Raw genomic sequence first — 26,568 nt, 5'->3', positions numbered from 1 at the left:
CAGAGGGAGGATAAGTGGTCCAGACATGGCATAACAGCACTTCCCATGGAAGGAAGGGTAGGCCCTCACTTCTGCCCTTTTTCACAACTGCTCTTCCCAGCAGAGGACCTGATCTTGGACTCAGCCAGCTTGAGTCTAACTTCACCAGTCAAACGCCTAGAAAGGGGATGCACTCGTAGCTATCTGAGTGTCACGGAGTGTTCTCTCACCTGCCTTGGCTTTGTGAAATTTTGTGAATGGCTGGTCATTATGCTTGGCTTAGCATAACTGAACCTCTACTAGCACCCAGCTATACTTCAACTGTTCATTTGGTATTTCTGCCTTTTCCACTTTTGCTTTCTTGCATGCACAAAGACATTTATATACGGTTACTTGTTTTGGTTTTAGCTTGTTTCTTTTTATCCAAGAATCTTCTCCTATGCCTTGCGAAACCACTGCTTAACAAACACTGAGCAACTCAAAGTATGAGAAAGTTAGGGAAAAGTCCTTCTCAGTATATATCAGAAAAGTAGAACAAAAAGAGTGTGTCGCATTAAAAAAAGCAGATTTTAAACCAGCATTTCATGAGTTTCCAAGAATGATAGCTATACATGCCAGAGGGAGACTTCTAGCATTTTTTATGCCCTCTGTTTGATCAGAGAACGAAGTGTAATGGAACACAGTTATGAAGAATTTATGGGGAATCAATTTATAATTCTTTATCTTAATTTACTGGAAGCTTATATAGCTAAAGTATTAATTGTCCAACAATGGTAAATAGATTAACCAAGGTATCACCCTGGTTACAGTCATGAAGTTTCGGGGATTACCTTTCTGGGAAAGCAAATACCAAAGCTGGAAAGAAAAAATATTTGCAAATGCTATGGTTCTAAGTTTGTCACAGGAGCACTCAAGTATAAATGATGTCATAAATATGTTCTTCTTTTCTCATAACACTTTTAAGGTTCTGAAGTGGATAAAGGTTCCACATTGGGTCATAGTGACACAGAAGTCTTGTTTTCTGCCCCGAAGTGCTTACATGTGACAGAGCAGCCCCACATTGTGTGACTGCCAAGTCTTCCTAAAGACAAAGAATGTGAAATCATAGAATCACCAGGTTGGAAAGGACCTACTGGATCATCGAGTCCAACCATTCCTATCAGTCCCTAAACTGTGTCCCTCGGCATCTCATCCAACCGTCCTTTAAATATCTCCGGGGAAGGTGACTCAACCACCTCCCTGAACAGCCTCTGCCACTGCCCAATGACCCTTTCTGTGAAGAATTTTTTCTTCTCTTTTATCCACAGTAGTTTACCTCAGAGGTTTCTCTAGATGTCTGTCAAAATGAAAATTATGTTCTTTAACAAGGTTGTTAAACTTCATTAGTTTTTAATCTGCAAAATGTCAAACGAAAGAGTCAGTGTGTTTTAATGGGATTTGTTTCTCCACTGGGTAAAGTACTTTTCTTTATTCCTATCAAATTTTAGACCTAAGAGATAACTTTACAAGTCATAAAAATGCGATAATGGGTATACTGTAGGAAAGGACGCTTATATCTGACAGAAACATTTTAAACACACAGAGCTCCGAAGTGACAATTCTATTTTGTTGTGCTCTCTCTTTTTAGTTGAAGATGATAAAACTTGTAATTATAAATTTTATATGCTATTTATAATGATATATAAATATATGGTAGAATATATTTTTCCGGGTGCGGCTCAGATAAAGTTACTTTTCTTCAGCTTCTCTTACTGGCCTGCCAACAAGAGGGCAGAGAGTGCACAGAAAGCTGGGAGGAGACATAGCCAGGACAGTTGATACAGGCTGGCCAAGGAGGTATTCCATACTCTCTGACATTATGCTCAGAATACAACCTGGGAAAACTGACCAGGGGGTGAGAGACTGCTGCTCAGGAATGGGCTTGGCATCGGTTTTTTTAAGGGGGAGCAACTGCACTCCGTGTTACTCACTTTGTATATACTTCCATTGTCATTATTGTTATCATTTTTCTCTTAGTTTGCTGTTCTATTGAACTGTCTTTATCCCAACCCACCAGTTTTACCATTTTCTTTCTGATTCCCTTCCCATGGGGAGTGCAGAGTGAGAGAGCAGCTGTGTGGTACATAGTTGTCAGGTAGGGCTAAATCAGTATATATAATATATGTAGTATTCTATATACAACGCATATCTTAAAATTTTAAAATATTTTTATTTGTTCAAATCAGTCTATATTGAAATATGCACTTATTTATATTTTTTTTTTCCTCTACATTAAATTTAATACTATGGGCCTTATACTATAGGACTAATAATACTATAATTAGTCCTGTACTACTATGGGACTAATATTATAATATCTATACTTCAGATTTTAGGATGCAGTGCCATTGAAAACTGATTCTGGAAATCTAACGCAGTCAAGCTGTGGAAAGATCTCTGTGTTTTGATACTTCATCTCTTAGTTGTGTTCTGTCATTAAAAACGTTGAGTCTATTTTAATTGAAAAATATCTTTCCTCCTTCCCGAACCATGAAAAGTTTTGATCTGTGTACAGTGTGGCTTAGTGTCAAAAGAGGAGTATTCCTTGGTGAAAATCGCTTCATCTCCTCCTATCATGAACAGAGAGTAGGCGTAGGTATTTCTTCGATAACCAGTGAATGATTAGGACAAATAATCTACTCTTGCCTGATGATAAAAAGAGATGTCCATTATTTTTCATCCTCCTGTATTTTACTTCAGTTTTTCGGTCCTGCTTATGGTGTTAATCAATAGTATTTTCCCTTTACCCTTGAGTACTATGTTTTATTACAGAAAAATGTGTAACAGCGCCATAATTTCAAAATGACATCGAATCATAGTTCTCAGTGGGAGGCTTAGTGCATTTCTGTGGAGCAGAACTGTTTCTGTTGTATATTTGCAATTAATGAAGAGAAACCAAAATAAAATGAGACCAGTGTGGGTAATAAAATCTCTCCTACCTATGTACTAACTCACTAACATTGCTGTTCTGACAGATGTATTCTGGAGATTCTGAATTTAAAAGGAGACAGTCCTGGAACTGAGGATCATTGTATAGCATTGAGTGAAGGTCACAATGTTCTCCCTTTTCATGGCCAGTGATGATCTCAACTAAAGAGAATAATATGAGCCTATGAGAAACAACAGCAATATTTTTTTAATCCGAAGCAGTAAGATCAAAGCAGCAGAGGAAAAGTGTTCTCAAATGATAATTTGTTGCTGTCTTTGATGACCCAGTTTTAAGTTTTCTTGAGAAGTTCATCCCAAAACAGAGGCATTTTTGTCTTTCAACGGAGAGTGTATTTTCCCACCTGATTGATTTTGGTTACTGATTTGAAGCTGGGAGTCAGAGGAATGGTTTTCCCACTTTCTGTTTTCTGAATAGGTAAATGCTGCTACTGAATAAACTATTTTGGTACTATGATCCTTAGTGAGATGACAGCTAACACAGGACAGAATGTCATTGCTTCCTCCTTTCCTTTTGCCTGGGTTATTCACACAGAATAAGATAATAAGCTCAGATATTTTTCTGCTTAGTTGCTAGAAAATCCTTGAATAAATAATATTAACACCATCCGGCTAAACAGTGCTAATTTCTGCTCTGAAACAGCAGTCAGTTTAGATTTCTTAGCATTGGATCTACAGCAAATACTGTTCTGATTTTAAGGCTGATTTTTCTATTTACATAAATTGTATTAACATAATTAAAGCAATGCTCTAGAAATTAGCCATACTTTAATTCAAATTCAAATTTCCCTCTTTAAAGTGTGTTGGCCATTGACAAGAAAAAAAAGTACATTAATAGAGGCTTTATATCAGCTTACTTTATTTCTAGTATAGGACAAAGAATAGATACATTTTAAATCCTGTAAAGGTAAATGTGTCAAAAAGTCATGCAGAGCTAGTTGATTTGGAGTAAATCCAGATTGATTCAATGTATTATTAATGCAATAGATATTTTAATTCAACAAATGCTTAGTCAGATCTGTATATAACCAAGGGTCTGTTGTAAATCCAGAACAACAAATAATTCAGGAAAAAAGGAAGAAAAGCAAATATAGCTTAAAATATCAATTAAAAGATAGCTAATCTGTCGACACACTCACCCTACATCCCACTTTCCATTTATTCACTGGTTAGCTAGATGAAAAACTGACGCTAAATCCTTTTTTCATGAGAGATGTAGAAGATCATCAGATCATAGTATACCAGAGACAACAACGTTTGTATTTTTGATACATATAATTTCACTCAGTGGATATACAAATTTTAGAAACTTTGGACCATCTCTGGGAAAGCACTTTTCCACAGAGAAAGCTCAGAAATACTCAGTTTATTCTTTAAATACTCAGTTTATTGGCTTCCTACATTTTGAAGATGAGGTGTAGTAACCTCCTGGCTTTGTTAACTGACCATATGCATTCTAGCTATACATTTCTGGGGGCACAGATATGGTAGGATACAGGATGTACAGAGTAAAAGTTAATTAAACAGCACATATTCAAAATGCTAGGTTGTTGTTTGTTTGGGTATTTTAACAATTTTCCTTCTGTGCAGTTAGGTGAAATTCATTAATAATACCTTGTCACTTTAGATTAGAAATTTAAAGCCTTAATCATTAATAGGGTTTAAATCTTTTTCAGATATGCTAAAAGCATTGATTAAATCAGATGAATCTTCTTGCTTCTAGCTTACCATTTAACGCCCTGAAGCCTGACGAGCATTTTTTTCTTTTCCCTTTTCCGTTTACCAAAAAAAAGTAAAAGGAAAACTCTACCAAATGCATGTCTCTATGTTCAATGTCTGGAGGAGCAGCAGCAGAAAATTCAGACTTTGAAATATAAAGTGGATTACAAAATAACACAAACTGAATATCATTGAATATTTAGGCATACTAATAAAGAATAGACTATTAGTTATTAATACTTTGTGACTCTGGTCAATTTCATTTTCAGACATTAAACAGAGGGATTTTTCCTTGTTGATCAAGCAAGAAGGGAAAAACATAGAAACATTTATATTAGAATTTCTCTAAGGTCTATTTTCAGTATCTTATCTGTTTCACCACTTTACCAAAAGTGGGACTTATTTTGCTTACTATGGGGATATATATTTTTTTATTTTAAAACTTGTTCTAGATTTATGGAGTCTATTTCAATAAAAATATATATAGGAACATGTACAGTTGATTCTTTTTTTCTGTTCCACACTTACTTTGTTATAGACCTTTATATTTTTCTATTGTATGACACAGGTACCTGATACATAAAACATTTAATATTTGGGTTTTTGCTTGCATTATGTCACAGGTATGTTTTTATGATCAAATTTCTGTGGAATTTATATATTCTGCTTCCACAAATATCTTTTTTCATTTGTTTCATGTGCTAAAACAATATGTCTGCTTGATATATCTTTACATTTTTTTCTAATCATTAGAAGTTACCACTTCCGTGGAGCAATATGGCTAACATCAAGATAAGAGATATAAAGTATATTTATTTGGAAATCAAAGACTTGAATGTAGCTCATGGAAAAAAAATCTGCATTTGTTTAAAAAGAAATAGAATCATAGAATTATAGAATAGTTTGGGTTGGAAGGGAACTTAAAGACCATCCAGTTCCAACCCCTCTGCCATGGGCAGAGACACCTCCCACTGGCTCAGGCTGCCCAAGGCCCATCCAACCTGACCTTGAACATCTCCAGGGATGGGGCAGCCACAGCTTCCCTGGGCAACCTGTTTCACTGCCTCATCACCCACATCGCGAAGAAATTCCTCCTTATGTCCAGTCTAAATCTGCCCCTCTCCAGTTTACACCCATTCCCCTTCTCCTATCACTACAAATCTTTATAAGCAGCCCCTCCACAGCTTTTTTGTAGCCCCTTCAGGTGCTGGAAGGTCACTATAAGGTCTCCTCGGAGCCTTCTCTTCTGCAGACTGAATACCCCAACTCCCATATCCCAATACTTGTTTTCTGACAACCGTGGCAGCACAGTGGCACTGGCAGAACGTTTATTAAGACTTGGGGAAAATACTACTGTAAGTAGATCAGAACTGGATCTCTACAGTTGCCTACAAGTTTTTATTTCTTTTAAAATTCTACACGTAGCTTGTTCAGCAAAAACCCCATAGGCTTTGAGACAACTAGACTGATAAACAGCTTCAGGCTTTTCAGTGGTGGGGCCTGGAAGCTAATATTTGAACATGAATTATACAGTTGGTGACTGTGACAGCCTGAAGAAACAAAAGCCATGTCATGTTCATGCTTCACATAGGAAATTTGGGTTTTTATGCTTTGTACTCTGCCTTAATGCTACTACCTGAATATAAAAGCCCTGTACACCATGAGACGCTCCTTCCTTGCCTGTCTGGAGGGAGGAGATGAGAATAGGAAAGTAGCTTTTTAACAGTTTTCAAAATACAACCAAATAGACTTTTTTTGCTCTTTCTGTTCCCATTCCCTGCTTCCATGGGTGTGTGTATATAAGTGCTCTTGGGCTGAAGAGCTGGAGCATGTGCAGTTGCAGGAAGAGTTCTCACACGGTACCTTAGAAGCTGTTTCCAGTGCTACCAAAAGCAAATGGTATTATTCCAGGGCTCAGAGGGGGTGATAATCAACCACCTGAAGCACCCTTTGGCTCCCTTTCTGTGATTTTGGATAAATAATATCAACACTCATTTATTTGAGAAAATACCAAATGGAAATTAGAGGGTATTTGGGTTTTGTTTAAAGGCTTCAGAGGGGCCAACGTGCAAGTATTCAGAATCATGTATGTGACTGTATTTTTGCATTGGTAAAAGTCTGAAATACTCAAGTCGCTTAAAGCAAAACCAAACTAGATTTGGAAAAGAGAGTGATTTTAAATGTGAATTATCAATATAAATTTGTGTTTGTATGAGAACAAATAGTACACTGACAGGCTATCAGGACAGGTCACTGTAGTAAAAATGGATACACACTAATAGAAAGATTTTTTCAACCACTTTGGGTACCAATTTGATCTTGATAATAAATTCATCCCTTTAACCAATGTTCGTTACTTTATGTGACAAAACCTGGAAATAACATCTAAAGTAAACACTTACAGGAAGAGGGAATGAGTGTTCAAGCACCTAACACTCAGAATGGGAACATGTATAAATATGTACAATGCCCAAACCCCATCTAGCTAGAGGGTCTGGTTGGGTTTTTCTTTTCTTTTAAACAATGAAAAAGGGCTGTGGCTTTATCCTTGCTTGTTTTAGGTACAGATTTCTTCAGTTAAGAGTATTATCACCCGAAGTCTTTTTATAAGACAAATAGTTACTTCCAAAGAACACTCATAAAGTCGGTAGCACTTCTCTAATGCCTCTCATAATACCTGAAGCAAGGTCCAGGCCAACTGGAATTGTGCAAGTTGGCTTGGTCATGTGTACAAAACAGCAGTAGAATCCTAGACTAATGTCATTCCAGTTCTGTTCTGTCACACTTATATATAGCTTTTCTTAAATATAATTCCCAAAACACTCCTACCTTGGCTGTGGGGCTCAGCCGTGCCCTTAGTGGGGGTTTGGTGGGAGATGCTTGTGATCAACTGTGTCCACCTTGGGGCAGCCCTGGTCTTTCCTCACAGAGGTCATCCTGAACCCCGCTGCCGGTGCCCAGGCACGGGAACCCAATGCAATTCTTAGCTCACACAGAACAGACAACCTATGATATTTTTGTTTGTTTATTCACACTGTCTTTCATTTTTCATTTTACCCTGACTGCCATACGGACTGGTTCTATGTGGAAAAAACATATAGTTTTTCATTGTATGCTGAGGTGGAGAGTTTTCCCTTTGACTGATCTATCCTCAAGAGGACAAATGCAACCAGGATAAAATATTGCATTTCACGTTGAGAGCTATTCACGTATGGAGAGCTATTGCCAGTCCGGTGCATCTTGAGGTGAAATTCAGGACTGAGCTATTTCACTGCAAGAAAGAGGCAGAGGAAACTTCCTTCCCAGTGACCCTTGTAGACCGGTGGATGTAATATGAATGCAGGCTGGAGGTGATGTGAACTGCTGCTCTTCTTTTTCTGTTGCTACTCCTCTGCTGTTTGCCCACCACACCAGAGTTTCTGGACATCAGAGCCTGTGGGGTATACAACAAAGGACAAAGCTTCATTTTTCTGCAGGAATGAAGAAAGAAACAGCAAACAAATCAAAACAGAACAACCTACTAATGGGAAAAAAAGGAAGGCAACTTAGTTAATGTTCAATGGTCCTTTAATAAGGCTAAATAACTTGTAAGTTGTTTTCTTCTTTCACCTGCTGACAGGGACCCATGAAGACCATACAGAGCAATCATTGGGTGATCTGTTAAGTCCATTTTCTTTCTGTTGAGCTGTCTGAATAATTTCAGAAGCATCAGCCACTCTACTACTGGTGGCTACAGCAACAACTGCTGCCACTGGTGTGGCAATAACAGCCACGAATACTGCTGGGAGTGCTGGTCTCTGAGCATCTGCCTTGCCTACCCCCTTTTCAGCTACGGGATAATGAAGAAAAAGACATAAATCCTAGTTACAGTGGGTCATTATATTCCGAAACGAATTATGACTGTGAATATTTCCAGCAGAACAAAATTAATCTTTTGTACAATGTGTGTAAAGACATGCAAGACATAAAATCTGCCTCTGGTTATTGACAATGCTTCCTGGATGTCTCTGATAAGTATAGAATCATAGAATGATAGAATGTTTTGGGTTGGAAAGTACTTTTAAAGGTCATCTAGACCAACACCCCTGCAATCAGCACGGACATCTTCAACTAGATCGGGTTGCTTAGAGCCCCATTCAACCTGAACTTAAACTTTTCCAGGGATGTGGCATCCTACCATCTCTCTGGGAAACCTGTTCCAGTGTTTCACCACTCTCATCTTAAAAATCTTGTCTTTACATCTAGGGTGAAAATAACTGCGTTTCAATTTAAAGGAGCTGAAATGTTGCAGTGTGTTGCTTCATATGGCTCATTTCAATTAGTGCAGTGGTTACTTTGCCTGCCTGACCTTTTTATATGCACAAATGTCAAATAGCACAGCCCTGTGTTGACTGGTTTTGGTTTTTAGTGTGGGAGCCACTGTCCCACAAGTCCTAGCACAGTAATAAAGTATGATTGCTAAAATCACAACTTAACTAGATCTTACTTGTTTTTTTGTCAAAGCAATGGAATTGGCTTTTCACATCAGTAGTCCACATTCGATTCATATTTCTACTTAACAGCTGGAGACTGTCATGGATGAAATGAAACTTCTCAGCCTCAGCAAAAGGCACTAGTACTCATCTCTAGACTGATCTCAAAATGAAATTCTTATTTTTAAGAAATTCTGGGAGTGGCAACAAGATTCCAGAATATCTGTTTCAAGTAATGTAGGGAAAAGCATAATGACTTTTGAGTACATTTTTCGTATTAAGCTGGCTTCAAAAGGCTCATGCACAGCATTTGATCATTTCTGTCAATTAATTACATTTTACACAGATGTAAAGATGAACTGCTCTGATATTATCTAGAAATGGAACAATGATTAAATGTATCTTTGAGTGGTTTAAAGGGAAAATGGAGATTCTTCCATCAGGGTGGGAGACGTTAGAGAATCTGATACACTTAGAACCTGAAGGTGCACAAGTCCATGGGACCTGATGAGATGCATCTGAAGGTCTGAGGGAACTGGTAGATGCAGTTGCTAAGGCACTATCCATCATATTTGAGAAGTGGTGACAGTCTGGTGAAGCTCCCACTGACTGGAAAAGGGGAAATATAGCCCCCATTTAAAAAAAAAAAGGGAAAAAAGGAAACCTGGCAAACTACAGGTTGGTCATTCTCACCTCTGTGCCTGGCAGGATCATGGAGCAGATCCTCCTGGAAATTCTGCTAAGGCACCTGAAAATAAGGAGATGACTGGTGACAGACAACGTGGCTTTAAAAAGGGTAAATAGCTCCTGATGAATGTGGTGGCCTTCTACAATGGGGCTATAGCGTTGGTGGATAAGAGAAGAGTAACTGATATCATCTACCTGGACTTGCACAAAGCATTTGGCACTATCCTGCATGACATTCTTGACTCTAAGATTCAGAGGCATGGATTTGACTGATGGACAGCTTGGTGGATGAGGAATTGGCTGGATGGGGATGGTCACACTCAGAGGGTTGTTGTTAATGGCTTAATGTCCAAGTGAAGATTGGTGATGAGTGGTTTTGCTCCAGGGTCAGAATTGGAATCAGCATTATTTAACATCTTTATCAGAGACATGGACAGTGGAATTGAGGGCACCCTCAGAAAGTTTGCTAATGACAGCAAGCTGTGTGGTGCAATCTGGAGGGAAGGGATGCCATCCAGAGGGACCTTGACAGGCTTGAGAATTGGGCCTGTGTGAACCTCATGAAGTTCAACAGGGCCAAATGTTAGGTCCTGCACCTGGGTCAGGGCAATCCCACATGCAATTAAAGGCTGGTCAGAGAATGGATGAAGAACAGGCTGAAGAGAAGAACTTGGGATGCTGGGGGATGAGAAGCTTGACATGAACTGGCAATGCACACTTGCATCCCAGAAAGCCAGCTGTATCCTGGGCTGTATCAAAAGAAATTTAACCAGCAGGGCAAGGGAGGCTATTCTGCCCCTCTACTCTGGTCTTGTGAGACCTAACTTGGAATACTGCATTCAGTTCTGGAATCCTCAGCACAGGAAGGACATGGATCTGTTAGAGTGAGACCAAAGGAGGGCCACAAAGATGATCAGAGAGCTGGAGCACCTCCCATACGAAGAGAGGCTGACAGTTGGGGCTGTTCAGCCTAGACAAGAGAAGGCTCCAAGGAGACCTTATAGCAGTCTTCCAATACTTAAAGGAGGCCTACAGGAAAGCTGGGTAGGGGCTCTTTATCAGGGAGTGCAGTGGTAGGACAAAGGGTAAAAGTTTTAAGCTGAAAGAGGGTAGATTTGCATTAGAAAGAAGTTTTTTACTGTGAGGGTGGTGAGGCACTGGCACAGGTTGTCCACAGAAGTTGTGGCTGCCCCATCTCTGGAGATGTTCCAGGCCAGGCTGGATGGGGCTTTGGGCAACCTGATCTAGTGGAAGGTGTCCCAGTCCATGGCAAGGGGATTGGATCTGGATGATCTTTAAGGTTCCTTCCAAACCATTCTATGATTTTCAAGAACAATTATTCAAACTTTATCAAAAGCTAACCGAATTCCTGATTGAATTATCAATACCACCATATTACATGTAGAGACATTTTTATTAATAAAATCTGAATTTTATGTAGTGATAGAGTCTTTCAACCTGTAAGTAGTGCTAAGGAAGACATAGTGACTTTTGAAATGTGTTCAATGGGTAAAACCTTGAAAAGGCAGTCTTTGTTTTTCTTCTCTTTTTGTTTCAGGACCAAAATCAACAAGCTTTGGTTATTCCAAAGCTTGTCTCAGTTAACTCACACTGTGGGGAACGGAATGTATTTGAAGAGATAATATAACCTCTTCTCCCTTTTCTCTCAGAAGTTAACAGGTTGACATGAATAAGTCAGTGACTTTGTGTTAGGAAGAGGGAAAGGAATTTTGAATTATCAGTTTAGCATTTCATCTGAGTAAACAGACCTGCAAGAATGATTGAGGTTACCTATTCAAGAGAGAAATGTGTACCTGATACATATATGCCATAGAAAATTGTGATAAATTACTTAGGATTTTTTTCTATTACTATTATTGTCATAGTGAAAAGAGTAATGGCAGTGAAGGGGAGAAAAGAGCCAAGGTGAGATAATGTTTTAAATGATTATGCTGTATATTTTAAAGATATCCAGAGTCTGAGATATTGTGTACAGCTCCGCACCATTATGTACAGAAGAAAAGCATTTATTTTCATGGTTTTACATAATTTCTAAATAACTTGAAGCTGAGCCTTTACAGACTTAACAAAAATGATGAGGCACATATTTTTATTGGGAGAAATGTTCTGCTCTGAGATTGCTCACTTACCTATGACACAGTGGTTTTCTCTTTTTGAATACTGTCCCTACTTATGGCAGTTATAGATAAACAATTGAGAGCACAAGACACTCCAGTTTTATTTCAGATATGCTCTGTGCTACTCTGTGCAACTAAAATTATGTGCTGCTGCTATACTAGTTCTTACACTTCAGTTTGAAAAAGCAGAATTCTATCTTTTGAAGCAATGTCATACAATATCCACTCTGCAGATCCATTGTATTTAAGTGTCAATATAGGTAGTCTTAATAAGATAGTGAACCTATTCAGTGAAGAATACAAATAATTACTTTTTTAATTTTTCTCAACCAAGTCTGGAAAAAGTGTTAAAAACATATGTTTAAGAGAAGAAATGGTGCTGAGTTTTCTCATATGGTCCTTCTTACACAAACTTCCATCTATTTCCTGATGCTCACACACAGTATCACAATCATTTTCATTGAGGAGGAGCCTGAAAAGTGCATATAGGAATATGATTGCTATAAAAGAAATATCTGTTTTAAATCCTGTTCTTGGAATCTTTCTTATCAGGAAGACAAATATACTTTTCATTCCAGAACTGGTTTGAAGTAACAATTCTCCTCCCTAAAAATTACCCAGGAGACCATTTAGTGAACTACTAGAAGTAGTCTAAAGGTAGAAGTATGTCTAAAGGTATTCCTAGAAGAATATCTACAAGTATTTGTAGAAGAATAGCTCAAGAGCAGTCTAGAAACCTTAGCGATACTAAGGGAAAGGCACAGCTGTTTAATCCAAAGTAGGAATTTCAAGACCTCAAGGACTGCTAATTTTCTTTGAATTCCTAAAGTTATACTAGACTATTAAGCTCCACCTCTAAAGAAAATCATCATCAACTAGTATGTTATTTTGGGAGAAATTCAGTCTTCTTGGTGATCACATTAGAAGTATTCTGACCTCATCTGCTCTAACTGTGAGAGAGAAAAAGACAGTATGATTATTAGTCCTGTCGACAGGAATGTTTAGAGATGTCACTAATTGGAAAGTACGGAACTGCAGCTACTAAGTAGGCAGAAAGTCAAGCCCCTTTAGAATTGAAATGGTTCCAGCTTTAGAAAGCAGCTCAACAGGAAACTTCAGGAATAGTTTCCATGTTCTACATAGTTTTCACTTAAAATGTGGTCCTAAATGGCTTGCTCCAAGTCACAAAAAAAGTTGGAAGAAGGGGAGAGGACTGAATGTTTATATATCTTATTTTCTATATAAACAGCTCTACCCTAGCAGACTATCTCATAGTTAGTAGTTACTTTCTAATTTTAAGCTTTTCTCAAAGTCAAAGCTTATTTGATTAAGTCCTGCAAATTTTGGACAGTGGACCATATTTATTAACTCAATGCAAAAACATAAATTTTATATTGATAATTGAGATTATCAATGCAATATGCCCATAGCTGTTTTGTTACCTCTTCAGATCTGTTACAAGATTGCTGAACATTTTACACTGAAAAGCCAAGCAAAAACTTAATATCAGATACCAGACTAAAAAAACAAGTAATACATTGATCGATAAATGTATATTAAGTAACTAATTATGGAAATGAGACTTTTATTTAAACAAAGTCATTTTAACCTTTATTGACAGAAAAAAAAAAAAATAGTCACCATCAGATTTATTGCAGAAGTGGCACTGCTCAGTAAGATGCTACATAGATATTTTATAAAGGAGAATAAAAAGTCTGCCCTGTGAATCAATAAGATGTGTTATAAGGCGGCAGTGTATTTTAAAGTAAATAGTGTTGTAGGGTGAATTTATGACCTGACACTGGTGAAAAATGAAAATTTCCAAACTTCGAGGGCGCTGAGACAAAGCAACATGTTGAGTTTATTTCTTTTGAAATGAATACTTCTGGATATCCCACAGAATTGCTCTTTACTACTGACTCTACATCAGCTTTGATGTTTCAAAGCAAATCACTGAATTTCCTACATTTCTAAATTAAGTGGTACCGGAAAAAGCAAAAACTCTCTTTACTCTGAGCTATGAGCCTTATGCACACTGATTGTGTGATCTGCAAATAAAAAATGTGTAATGGTAACTTCATTTTCATGTCAAGTTTTTGCTTTCCTTTCCTGCCATGTGGTGTGAAAAAGAAATAGTAAAGTGAGAATCAGACATACTTCTGCTAAAACAAAAATTGATCCTTTCTCCTGAAGTGTTTAAGTAGCATTTTAATCAGGCTAAAATCCAAATGTTTGATTACACTAAAAAAGTAAATATTGACAATTTCTCCCCACGGTTCCTAAACGTGGAATTTCTTAGCTATGTGAAAAAGTATTTATTTAATTTTTTGTATTAATCTAGAGGTAAATATAAAACCAAATCTCGTTATGAGTGAGCAGGCTCTTCACAACTTCAAGGAAAGCTGACTATTAAGCTCCCAAACTGACTGAAAGTTGTGCAACTGCTAAGCCTTAAGTTGCTTTATGACATTGGAATAAATCTTGTGTGCAGCTGCTGAAAACAGAGGTGGATGCAAAGGGAAGTTTATCATATTTCCTTGGAAAACCAAACCAAGGTGACAGCCCTAATCCCCCCCTTTTTTTTTTCCTTTTGTTTTCAAACTGCTGATTAATTCTCTAAGAATGGACAAAACCACTATTGGGTTTATGTAAGGACAACCTATTCTCAGGCCTTGTGATCACTGAAGGGTAACAAGTATAAACAGGACATACTCGCTATCTTGGTTGGAGCAAGAATAAGACTACCGGTACAATTCCCCAGCTGTTGGAAAAAAAGATTGCCTGAAATTGTGGTAAACCACAGAGATTTTGTATTTTAACCAGGTGTTGACAGCTGGTATCTACTGGGATGATGATTTCTGAATGTGTGAAAGTGCTACAGCTTATTCAAAAAAAGCTAGAAGAGTTTCCTTTACCATGTGAAAATGATTGAGGTTTTATTAGTTATGTCACAGAGTGAATATTTTTTTGTCTGACTTTTTAAAGCAAGAGGGCTGGTTAAACTTTTCTCACGAATTTTCAAAGCTGACATACTTCTGTAGTGAGAAATATTGGAGAACTTTAGTTTTAAATTAAATGTCGCAGCTCTCTATGGTTTGCTGAACTAACAGAACAGTACTTTGGAAGATTTTCTAATCATTTTGAAAAAATACAATGCCATCTGTGTGTTTTGGGCCCAGATTCACCTGGGCAGGTTTTGAATAAAGATTTCTTCTTGTATAACTTCCCACAATGGCCTTATACACTTACGTCATCTGATGCCAATACCACCATATTTTCCTGTTCAATATTATTTAAATATTATTGTCAATTCATAGGTAAATTAGAGGAAAAGGAGTTTGAACTGAAAGTTGTTCAGTTGTTGTACTTCAGAACTTTCATTACCCGCTTTTCTTTGTTTATCTCTTTTCAATCTTTCTGTGTTTCAGTGATCTATCACTTCATTAGAATAAATTTCATGCAGGTTTGTTTCTGTTGGCTGTAACAGATCTATTTTATTCTATTTCTACTGAAGAAAATGCTTAAAGCCTGTGATGGAGCACATGGACTGTCAACTCTTTTTGCTAACAGTAGTTTTCCTGTCTTCTAAAAGCCTGAATGAAATTACATAATAAAATATTATATAGTGCTCTTTATCTTTCTTCTGCCCTTCTATCTCATTAATAGAGTTCCAACTTCACCTATTTCATTTATGTGTTTCTGCGAAAGAGATATCAGAAAAAAAGGAATTAAAATCAATGCACGCAGATGTTTTTTAAAAGTAAGTTTAATCATGACACCAGCCTGCCTCCCTGTAATTTGCCATAAAATGCTACCTTGAAATGGCTAAAACTTATGTGCTGCTAAAAAGTGCAACCCGTGAGAAATCTCCCAAGAAATGTCTTCGCAAACAAAAAGAGACCTCCTGCTGCACATGCTCTCTGACCATTAAAATTATTCTCAAAATCATTGTTTTATTTTGCTCTGGATAAGTCAAAAACTTTGAAAGCTTGAAATTATCCTCAGGATGGGGGTAACTGGTGATTTAGAGCAAATGCAGGAAAACTTATGGTGGAGAACTTAATTCCATTAATTCTGCCTGTGAATTGAAGCTTTTGTGCTTTAAAATCTTCCTTTTTCATGCATTAATTCCATCTTTCTGAATTCAAAACAACCCCAGTAGAGTCAGTCCTTCCACACAATGATAATAATTTATATCTTTTCCGTGTATTCTTATCTTAAGACATTAAGTATATACGTCTTTTTTACTTTTCCAGTGAACACATCATTCACTGCTATGTGAAAAAAGTAATTTCTGTTACACTTGATAAGGAATAATTGAAATGTTTTAGATTCACTATTGAAACGTAATTATTTAATGACTAATATTATGTCTGGAACTATTAGATTTCTTTGAATATGAAAAAAACTTTTCCAAAATTAGAATGTAAATAGATGTAAATCTGCGGAGCTTGGTGAATAATCAAGATGTAGCTCTAATACATTAATTAGTGCATCTATTATCTTGTTATATTGATACAGTGTCATTGCACTTATGTGTGACTCCTTGGCTGGAAAGAGGTTGATATTTACATATTTACAGCTTTTATTTTCATCATAATAGAGAGATTAAGTACTCATTCATTGTAAAGTCTTGTTCAGTTTACAAGCTTGTCCGTCTGCTCTAGAAAAACTGCCATTTATTGTAATATCTTTCCACAGTGAATTTTAGGGTCGTGCCTTTTCCCAAGCCTCCACACAGTTATTTGACAAAGCCTTTTGGTAGATGATTCTTGCAATTTTTCATTTAATTTGAGAGTTATTAAAAAAAAAAATATTGGTGGAATGGGTGTTCTTGGATTTATGGGGTTTTTTTTGTTGGATTTGTTTTTTTGTTTTAAATTCAGAACTTTTGTATAGGTTGGTAGTATTACTAGAACAATGAGTAAATGACCAAACTGCCAAAACTTAAGTTTAGGATTGTAGGTATTGCAACCTGAAGAACGAACACCAAATATTTATTATTAGCCTAATGGCTACTGTAGAAAGATACGCACTATAATGCATCTATAGATAATATGTTTGTTGCTTCCAAGTCCACTCCTTCAAAGCATTTCATCACATGCTTTACATTAGCATGAGCAGATCATTAATGTATATTCAGATTCCAAATGAATTTAAAGCAGAGCGGCATGCCTGAAATAGAACCGATAATAGAACAAGGGAGATCTCATGTTGCTCATCTTGCTGCATGAAACATATGTTACACCATCCTTTCCTCCTGCCAAATATCGCTCCTTGATTAAAGTTAAACGTGTCTAAAATGCTGAGCTAAATTAGGAAGTTAATGTAACAGCTAATTGCTTATTATGATGATTATGATTTTTCAAAGCCTGATTTCTATTTACAGTCGCTGCCGGTTTTTCTTCTGAACTATTGTCTTAGAATCAGAATATGTGAAACATCTTAAAGGAGTTCCATTCTTACTATATGTTATATATCGAGTGAAACATTAAATGTGTCCTCCAAAAGTTGTGCAAGAAATCATGTTATTTCCTTCTCAGTCAGCAAAGAAACAATAGGTTTGGGGTTTTTTTTAATCAAATAGAAATTTAAATCACTAGCCTTAACCATAGAGGTTGTGTGTAGACTGAAAAGCTGTCCATCACAGCTTCTCTTCAATTGTTTCTGCAGGAAGGCCTGAGAATACATAAGTTTTGCAATATGTAATAGCGCGGCACGTTGAGAAGTGCCAGAGTTGAGTTGCATCCACTGAGAATGCTCTGTCTCTGTACTAAAGACAGTAGTAGCTGGTGGTTGAAGAACTTTTGATGTTCTCAAACCCTCCGTTAAAAAAATGCCCAAAAACATAAAGGCAGAGTTCTGTTAGACTCTACAGTAACTAATATTAAAAAAAAATAATCACACCTAACTAGAATTTCTCCTCACTGTTCTCCCTATCCTGCGACTTCAAGTACTTTTTTGATGTTAGTTTCATGGAACCAAATTCTCTAGCTGATGAACTGTGTACAGCTGGGACACGGTGTGAAGAATTATCTATGCAAAGCAATATCTTACTTTAATAATTGTTAGGATTATATACTCTTAAAGATCTTTTTAAAGCAGAGAGGGTATACTGAGAATATATTAAGAATGTATTGAGGGAAACTAGTGTTATTTAGACTGGTCCTAAATTTATTTGCCATAAATATAGGTTTATAATTGTTCAGTTTATATTCACAATACAGAAGAGCATTGTTAGTGTTTTAAGATAAATGCTACTAATTAGCACATAGCTGTGCTAGAGTTACTGGGTAATTGATATTTATATCTAAGTTTTGCCAGCTTTAAACAGGAAAATCACCTTCCATTTTCCTTAATATCATCATAATTTTTAAATTAAAAATTTTTAAAATGAAAACTGAGGTGATAGTTTAAATACCTAGAGTCTGTGAATGAGCTTTGAAAGTAAAGCAAAGCAATTTATGTTTCATACAATAAAGAGGGAAAAATCAAAAGGAGGATTCAAAAAGCATGAAATACTTTATAATACTGTAGGTAAATGAACCTTTATATAGTATCACTTTGAAAGAGTACAAACAGGTAAGACATGGGTCTTACAAGGGTATGCAGAAGTCTTTTTCTTTAAAATAAACCAGTGAAAGACTGAGCAAGTGACTGGATGAATAATAAATAGCATCTAAAAGATGCTTTCAGAAACAGACTGGAAAGGATTAGAAATATTCTGGAAGTGAGATACTCAAATCAAAGATGATATCTTCTCCTCTCACATGTTATGGATCTCAGTAGCAGTGGATAATACTTCATAGCAGTGGATAAAGGCTTTTTATGATGTCATGACTGACTGGGTAAATGATGGGAGAGCGGTACACATTGTCTACCTTGACTTCAGCAAGGCTTTTGTTGCTGTGTGCCATAAGATCCTCATAGATAAGCATAGGAGCTGTGTGTTGGGTGAGTGGAAAGTCAGGTTAATTGAGAACTGACTGTATGGTAGAGCTCAGAAAGTTGTGACTGGTGGCACCGAGTCTAGTTGGAAGCCTGTGGCCAGCAATGTTCCCTAGGGGTCATTACTTGACCCTGTCTTGCTCAGCATCAATGGCTCAGATGTGGGGACAGTGTACTCTCAACAAGTTTACTGACGATACAGAACTGGGAGGAGTGGCTGATATACCAGAAGGCGGTGCTGCTATTTACCAAGGCCTGGACAGGTTGGAGAGCTGAGCAGATAGGAACACAATGAAGTTCAACAAAGGCAAGTGTAGAGCTCTGCACCTCGGGCAGAATAATAACCCTGCACCAACACAGGTTAGGGGTTGACCAGCTGGAAAGCAGCTCTGTGGAGAAGGATCTGGGAGTCCTGGTGGACAAGAAGTTAACAATGTTCCCTCATGGCCAAGAAGACCAATGGTATCCTGGGTACATCAAGAAGAAAATTGTGGCCACTGTGTTGAGGGAGGTTGTCCTCCCCTCTACTCTGTCCTAAGCTGTGTATGGAGTCCTGTGTCCAGTTCTTGGCTCCTCAGCTCAAGAAAGACAAGGAACTACTGGAGATAGTCTAGCAGAGGGCCTCAAATATGGTCAAGGGACTGGAGCATCTCTCTTATGAGGAAAGACTGAAGGACCTGGGACTACTTAACCTGGAGAAGAGAGGATTAAGAGGGGATCTTATCAATGCTTGTAATTATCTAAGGGACAGTTGTCAAGGGGACGGGGTCAGACACTTCTCAGTGGTGCCCAGTGACAGGACAAGGGTCAATGGGGACAAACTGGAGCACAGGAGTTTCTACCTGTGGAACCTGAGGAAAAACTTCTTTACTGTGAGGGTGACAGAGCACTGGAACAGGTTGCCCAGAGAGGCTGTGGATTCTCCTTTTCTGTTGTTATTAAAAACTTTCCTGGATGCTTTCCCGGTCAACCTGCCTTAGGTGAACCTGCTTTAGTGTGGGGATTGGACTAGGTGATTGGATTGGTCTCTTCCAACACATATCACTCCATGATTCTGTGAAAAAGGGGTGAATCTAATAGGATAGAAACAGAGGAAAATAAAGGTCTCGGACACAGATTGAGTCGGGCATCTTTTCATGTATTTTCAGTCTGAATGAAAGTAAATGTTGGAGCTAAAGAAATCTTAACATCTTATTCTTGGGTTAATTCCCAAATACTGTCAGGTAAAGATTTTAAGCATGTTAACATGTAAGAGTGTAAGAGTGTGTGTGACATATATATATATATATCCGCTTAAGGTGCCTGGTGTCCCTGACCAACTTAAGGTAATAAATCGCTTTTCTAATTTGAGAAATTTGTTCACTTTTTTTTCTGTCTGGAAAGATAAAGTCAGACAGGCATTTTTATAAGGCAAGTGGATTTATTTTATTATGACAGCATGTCGTGCAACCACCATCTGTTAAAAAACACTTGACTGTTCATTGAAGAAAGTAAAAGCAAAAAAAAAACCCAACAACCTGGACCATGTTTAACTTGGCCTGTTGGCACCCAGGAAGATGTGATGAGTTCTAAACATATGATAGTTGCACTGTTTCAAGACAGAGTGCTCCTCTGGGTGAAGGATAGCCTTAAGCGCCCTTCCCTGCTACAGATGTGGGTGTGTGTTGACAGGGGAAGGTAAAGGCTGAGAAGAAACTTTTGCAAATTACCTTGTCCACCTGGGGAGATCATTTTGTTCTATGCTGTGAGTAAGGTCTCAGTCAACACTTAATGGTGTCCCGAACAAAATATTTACACATTTTTTTTATGTATGTGTGTAAAACGAGGTAGTTTCACTGTAATATATTTGTACTTAATATATTATAGTAAAAGCACTGTTCATCTCACATCACAGTCGTTATCATATGGTTCATGTTGACATGTTGAATAACCAGTTCAGTCATATCTCTTATTTTCAAGCTTTGGTGATTCCGTACTTAAAATTAAGCCTCACTTCCACTAACAGAACTACGCTTTCCAAGAAACTATAAAATTTAATTCTCTAAAAGGCTAAAATGCATGTATACGATCTAGCATAAATCTATTCTGAAAGCCTTTATTTAAACACACAAAATCTTGATCTATCTGAGTAATATTAGAGAAGCTAGCAAAATTACGCTCTTGGTCTGGAGCTTTTTCAAGATGGTAAATTCCAGATGGTATACTTTTGACCAGCTGACTATTTTTTTATCTATCAGGAAATAAATTTATAAGTAAACATTTTTTAATTGTGTCTGCAAAAGCATTTTTGAGATTATCATAGTCTTTTTTCATCTACTTTAAACAAAGATTTCTGGGACAAAGAGCATACAATAGAACAGTGTTCAAAAGATGTGGAGAAAGAGATCGTTCCTTTCCTTTCTTAAAAAGAATTTTTTGAAAAAATAACGTAGACAAATGTTGAAAGATACTATAATTGTTGCAGTTTCTCTACTTTAAGAAGAACCTGTGCTCAGGTCAAATATTTTGGTACTTGCAAATGCTTTACCTTAGTTATATTTTTGTAGTGCTATAATATAGATTTTATTTGTTTAAATTTTCTCTTGTAAAACTTTGGATTTCCATGCAAATTATTTGTCCCTCATGCTACCGAAACAGACATAAAGATTTATAGCTTTTACCATCTGATTGTATATATTCTTCTTGTCACTACTTTCTTTTACCACTGTATTCAATTTGAAAGCATATTACTGTGCGGGAAAACCAGACACTTCTTGCATCTAATCACTCATCAGCTCTCAGCTGTAATGCTGTTATCTGTAATCCAATCAGGTTTGTGTAATTCATTTTGTGCGGCTAAATAGTCCAACTAACTTTTTATTTTTTTTTTTTTATTTGGGAAGAACATTCTGTCCTGTCCTTAAGGGTTTCCCAAAAGCCTTTTAAGATGATAAATGTGATCCACAAATCTCTACTAACTCTCTTCTTTAGCTGAAACAGAAAGACAGGAGAGTGTGTAACTGTGCATGGACAGGAATTTGGTTAACTGGTACTAATGTGTACCTAACTGATACAGGATATTAGTACCTGTACCTGTACATGTGTATGTGCAGGATAGAAAGCACATGTGTATTCAGATTTTCTGTATATTCTCAATGTTATGCTGTTGGTTTATGTCTTTTCTTTATGATTAATTCCTTTTAACTCCACAAATTCCCTGAATAGCTTTTTACAAATGAAGAAGATAAAAGCGAACATTGAATATTCAAAGTGTTTTGATTTCTGAAAGGACAGTGAGTTTATATATTTCTATATCTCGTATTATTTAAATATCTGACAGTGTGGAAGGAGAGAGAACAGAGGACAAAAGGAAAGTAACAGTATATGATACCTTTTCTTTCTTTTCCTACGTGAAAGCATGAAATACAGATATTGAGCCTTATTTACGTGAGCACATACTCAGCTCGTTACAAAGGCATTGCTCTGTAGGGTTTTCTGTATATTTTTGAGATTAAATTTATCTTCAGAAAACTATTTCTGTATTACAGTTATGTTCTTGGGTTTTGTCAACTTCAAGTCTTATCATGGACAGAAGGTTAAATGAGATTTTATTTTCATAATTACCTTAGCCTTATAATGGTGTGGTGTGAATATTTAAGAAGGTGACTTCACAAAATGTTGTTTCCCGTCTGAGTAAAGCCATGGGTCATAGAGTATTCATAAAAAGATGAATGACTATGAGAAATCAACCATTTATTTTCTCACAAAAGCAAAATATTTCCTTTATTATAACCAAAGAAAATAAACAACACACTCAAGGGCGCTTCATTTTGGTGAAAAAAATTTAGAAAATTTAGAGTCTTTTTAGAAAAAAAAAGATATGAATATGCTTCTGTTTAAACCCAGGCCATTGAAGTTAAAGGATGGATAAAGTGAAGAGTCATCTTTACAGCTGCATGTCTAAATTCTTTTTTCCCTTTACTTTGCAGTGACCCAGGGTGGGGATGCAGTTGCATCTGATACATGTCCTGATCCTGGAATTCCTGAAAATGGGAAAAGGGTGGGCTCTGACTTCAGGTAGGCACATACAGCTTTCTATATGACCAAAAGTAAAGTGTTTCTTGTGGCTTGTGTGCAGAGCATATAACTAGAGATATGTATCGTTTCACTAGTTTTAGATGTGTTATACATCTTGAATTAGTATTGCTTGTTTCTTTTTTAAATTAATGCATTTTAAATAGGAATTTTAGATCTTAATAATCTTGTCCATGCAAGTCATAACTCTCTGGACAGCATAGAAGATGTAGAGAGAATTATCCATTTGGTCACTGTATAAAAGTTATTAAAAAGCTTTGGAAACATGGCAAATTCAGCATCTGAGGCTGTGTTGAATGCCATCTCCTTGCTTTTTTTCTTTTCAGCTTTTGTTGTATTCATTAAAAAAAAGAAGTTGAGGTCAAATGGCCCCCTATGGAGAAAGGAGGAAGGTTACTTTTTTCCCTGTTGGGGAAAAAACAGCAGTGATTTCAAGGTGTGGCAGAGCAGACGGTCAAAGGAAGGAGGTGGGAGCCTCCAGCGCATGCAGAGATTTATAAATTGCTCAGCAGGGAATGGACAGCTAGACCTAAGAGTAAATGGAAAGGAAAACGTCATAGGAATTAGAAGGAAAAGTTCACTGCAGCTCCAGGAAGTGAGTTAATCAAACCTGGCTCCTGAATGAAGGCTTTTACAAACTAAGGTATAACTACCAAGGGAAAAAGAATGTTAAAATCTATTCCATTTCCGAGAGAACGACTTGTTTTGAATTTTTCTCTATTTATCCTCAAAGGAGTTTGAGAACTCATAAAGTACTCCAACGTCAAGAGAATCAGTTATATGCAAAGTCATGATTTCATTAGCAATGGGTCAGTGGTTAAATGTGTTTTAAAAAATAATGAAGTGAAATAAGCTTTTCAATAAATCGGCTAGAGAGAGACGAGCTGTCCGGAAGATGTTTGCTATTATCCTGTTCTGATTGAACTTGGCAAGTACAGCTGCTGAAAGGGAAATTGTATGATACAAAAAGATATTATGCAATTGCTGTCAAAAAATCTGCTGTTTTAGGAAAGCAAATATAATTTTTATCTAGGTTTTTATTAGCATTTCGTGTATCAAGGAGAGAAGCATCAGTTGCCAGAAGACTAGGTAAAAAACTAGGTAAAAAAGACTGGGTAAAAAAGACTAGGAAAAAGACTCTTTCCCAAGATGTATTTAAGTGTCTGTGTATTCATCCAGGGGATACTTGTATATTTCCACAGTTATTTTGCAGAGTGTTTTACTTTTCTGTTTATGCAGGTATGTCTCAGTTTCCCTCGTCCTCTTGAGTCTACCCTCACAGCCATAAAGGATGTAGAGTATACCTCTTATTCTGAATTCCTCCAAATCAAATACTTAGTTGAGAGACTTTAGCACAGCATCTGGGAACAGTCTGTTATTAGTGGAAAGTATCTCTAAGTTAACACCATGGAAAATAACACAAATTCACACCTGAAGGGGCCTTTCTCACTGCATTAAATATAGATACCAGAGTAAGTTCAGCTAATTGGGATAGTGAGGGAGCCCTGAGCACACGACGGATAACAAGAGACTGAGGATTCAGGGTTTGCTCAGCCTTAAGAGAATCTAAAGGACCTTACTGCTGTCTGCAGCAACTAAAGAGGATTCTGTAGAGAAGAGTAAGCCAGACTTTCCTCAGAGGTGTACAGTGACAAGACTAGAGGCAATGGACATAAGCTGAAACATGGTAAATTAGTACGAGATTCGGGATTAAAAAAGAAAATTATAATTAATATTTCTACTATGAGGATAGTCAAACACTGGAGCAAGTTTTCCAGAGAGGTTGTGGAATCTCCCCGGCTGAGAGAGCTGGGGTTGTTTATCCTGGAGAAGAGGAGGCTGAGGGGAGACCTTATTGCTCTCTACAACTACCTGAAAAGAGGTTGTGGAGAGGAGGGAGCTGGGCTCTTCTCCCAAGTGACTGAGGACAGGACAAGGGGGAATGGCCTCAAGCTCCGCCAGGGGAGGTTCAGACTGGACATCAGAAAAAAAAAAAATCACGGAAAGGGTCTTTGGGCAGCGGCAGAGGCTGCCCAGGGAGGGGGTGGAGTCACCATCCCTGGAGATATTTAAAAGAAGGGTAGATGAGGTGCTCAGGGATATGGTTTAGTGGCAGATAGGAATGGTTGGACTGGATGATCCAAGAGGTCTTCTCCAACCTAGTTCTATGACTCTACGAAAACATACATAAAACCACACAGTTTTTTTACAAGTGAATGTAGGCTAAAAGTACCTTCAATGTCGGGAGCTCACTTATAGCAATCCTTACTCAACTGACAGAGCAAGGCTATGCCCTCCCTCCTGTACCCCATTACTCTAATAATATTTTCATTTCATCTAATGCATCTTGCTGCTCAGGGGGTAAATGAATAGATAAGGTGTTCAAAAATAGCACAAGCAACGTCATATAGGATAAATAAAACACATTAATGTACATTGATCACTTATTATTTGTGTGCATGTTTTGGGCCTCCAAATCTGAGTATTATTTGACAAAAACAATAAATTTTTATTTCCCCCCTAAAATTTACTTGTTATCTGAAAACTGATTATGCAATGAGAACTCTTTTTCAGGTGCTGTAATCTTCTTTATATCTATTTAAAACACATCTTAGCTATCTTAAACTTTAGCTAGTTATGTCTATCTTAATTTTTAATTAGAGAATTTGGCTCGTATTTTGTTTCTCTTTCTCTGAAATTACAAATCAAGCTCTTCTATAAAAGAAAATAATATTTACAGTTGGCTTGTATTTTTCCCATGTAGTGAAAATTCTATGGAGAGTAAAAGAAAGGGAATGTTTTTTTCCTTTTCTAAGAGGCAGGTATAGACACCAGAAGGAGCTATTGTTCTTGTCAGGGGAATGACAACTGTGGATATTAATCTGAAATAAAACATGTGAAAATGCACATTATTCAAAATCTTTTCCAGTCTACTGAAAGGCATGTTGTGAGTGGGATTGATGGAAAGGCAGAGGGTTTATTTTCAAGACAGCCTGACATCCAGCTGATTCAGTGATGACAAGTTCTTTGAAAAGGGTTTCATCATTTTCGGCATAATAATGGCATTCACTCTAATATCATAAAGCAAACAAAAAGGCATTGAAACCTTAACCTTTTCATTCCATCCTCCTGCCAGGCTTTTACCAAGTTCAGTTCAGGAAGTAGAGGAGGCGATTTTCTGTGATTTCAAAAAAAATTTAGTGGATATTTGGATCGCTTTTAAGGGACAAATGGCAGCTCAGTCATTGCTGGACAAATGAGGACATAATCAGTGTAATTTTGAGGTCAATATCACATTTTATTTTAATGTGAAATCTCAAATCAGTATATTATTTAAATGAAATCTAATTTAGAAACAATAACATTTCAGCCCTCTTTTTTTTTTCGTCTTTGATGCTCTTCAAAGTTAAAAAAAAAAAAGAAAAAAGAGGAAACTAGTTTGTTCCTTCTGTTGAAAGTCTACACAGGGAATTAACAAAACACTTCCAGTGGTCACAGAATTGCCCAGTGATGAAGGAGGTAGATACATGAAAAAAAAAAAAAAAGAAATTAAAACATTTATTGCT

At 37.0% G+C, this 26,568-nt stretch overlaps 1 protein-coding gene across 1 annotated transcript in view; it reads left to right on the top strand.

The window, feature by feature from the left end:
* CSMD1 (CUB and Sushi multiple domains 1) overlaps positions 1–26,568 on the top strand; it is a 1,155,040-nt gene that overhangs the window by 757,439 nt on the left and 371,033 nt on the right. Inside the window, exon 8 of the mRNA XM_054063646.1 lies at positions 22,897–22,984. Coding sequence (XP_053919621.1) covers positions 22,897–22,984 — 88 coding nt within the window. The remainder of the gene's footprint in view (positions 1–22,896; positions 22,985–26,568) is intronic.

The sequence above is a fragment of the Cuculus canorus genome, chromosome 3 (assembly GCF_017976375.1).
Source record: "Cuculus canorus isolate bCucCan1 chromosome 3, bCucCan1.pri, whole genome shotgun sequence".
NCBI classification, from domain to species: domain Eukaryota; kingdom Metazoa; phylum Chordata; class Aves; order Cuculiformes; family Cuculidae; genus Cuculus; species Cuculus canorus.
This window is presented reverse-complemented; position numbering and strand designations above follow the sequence as displayed.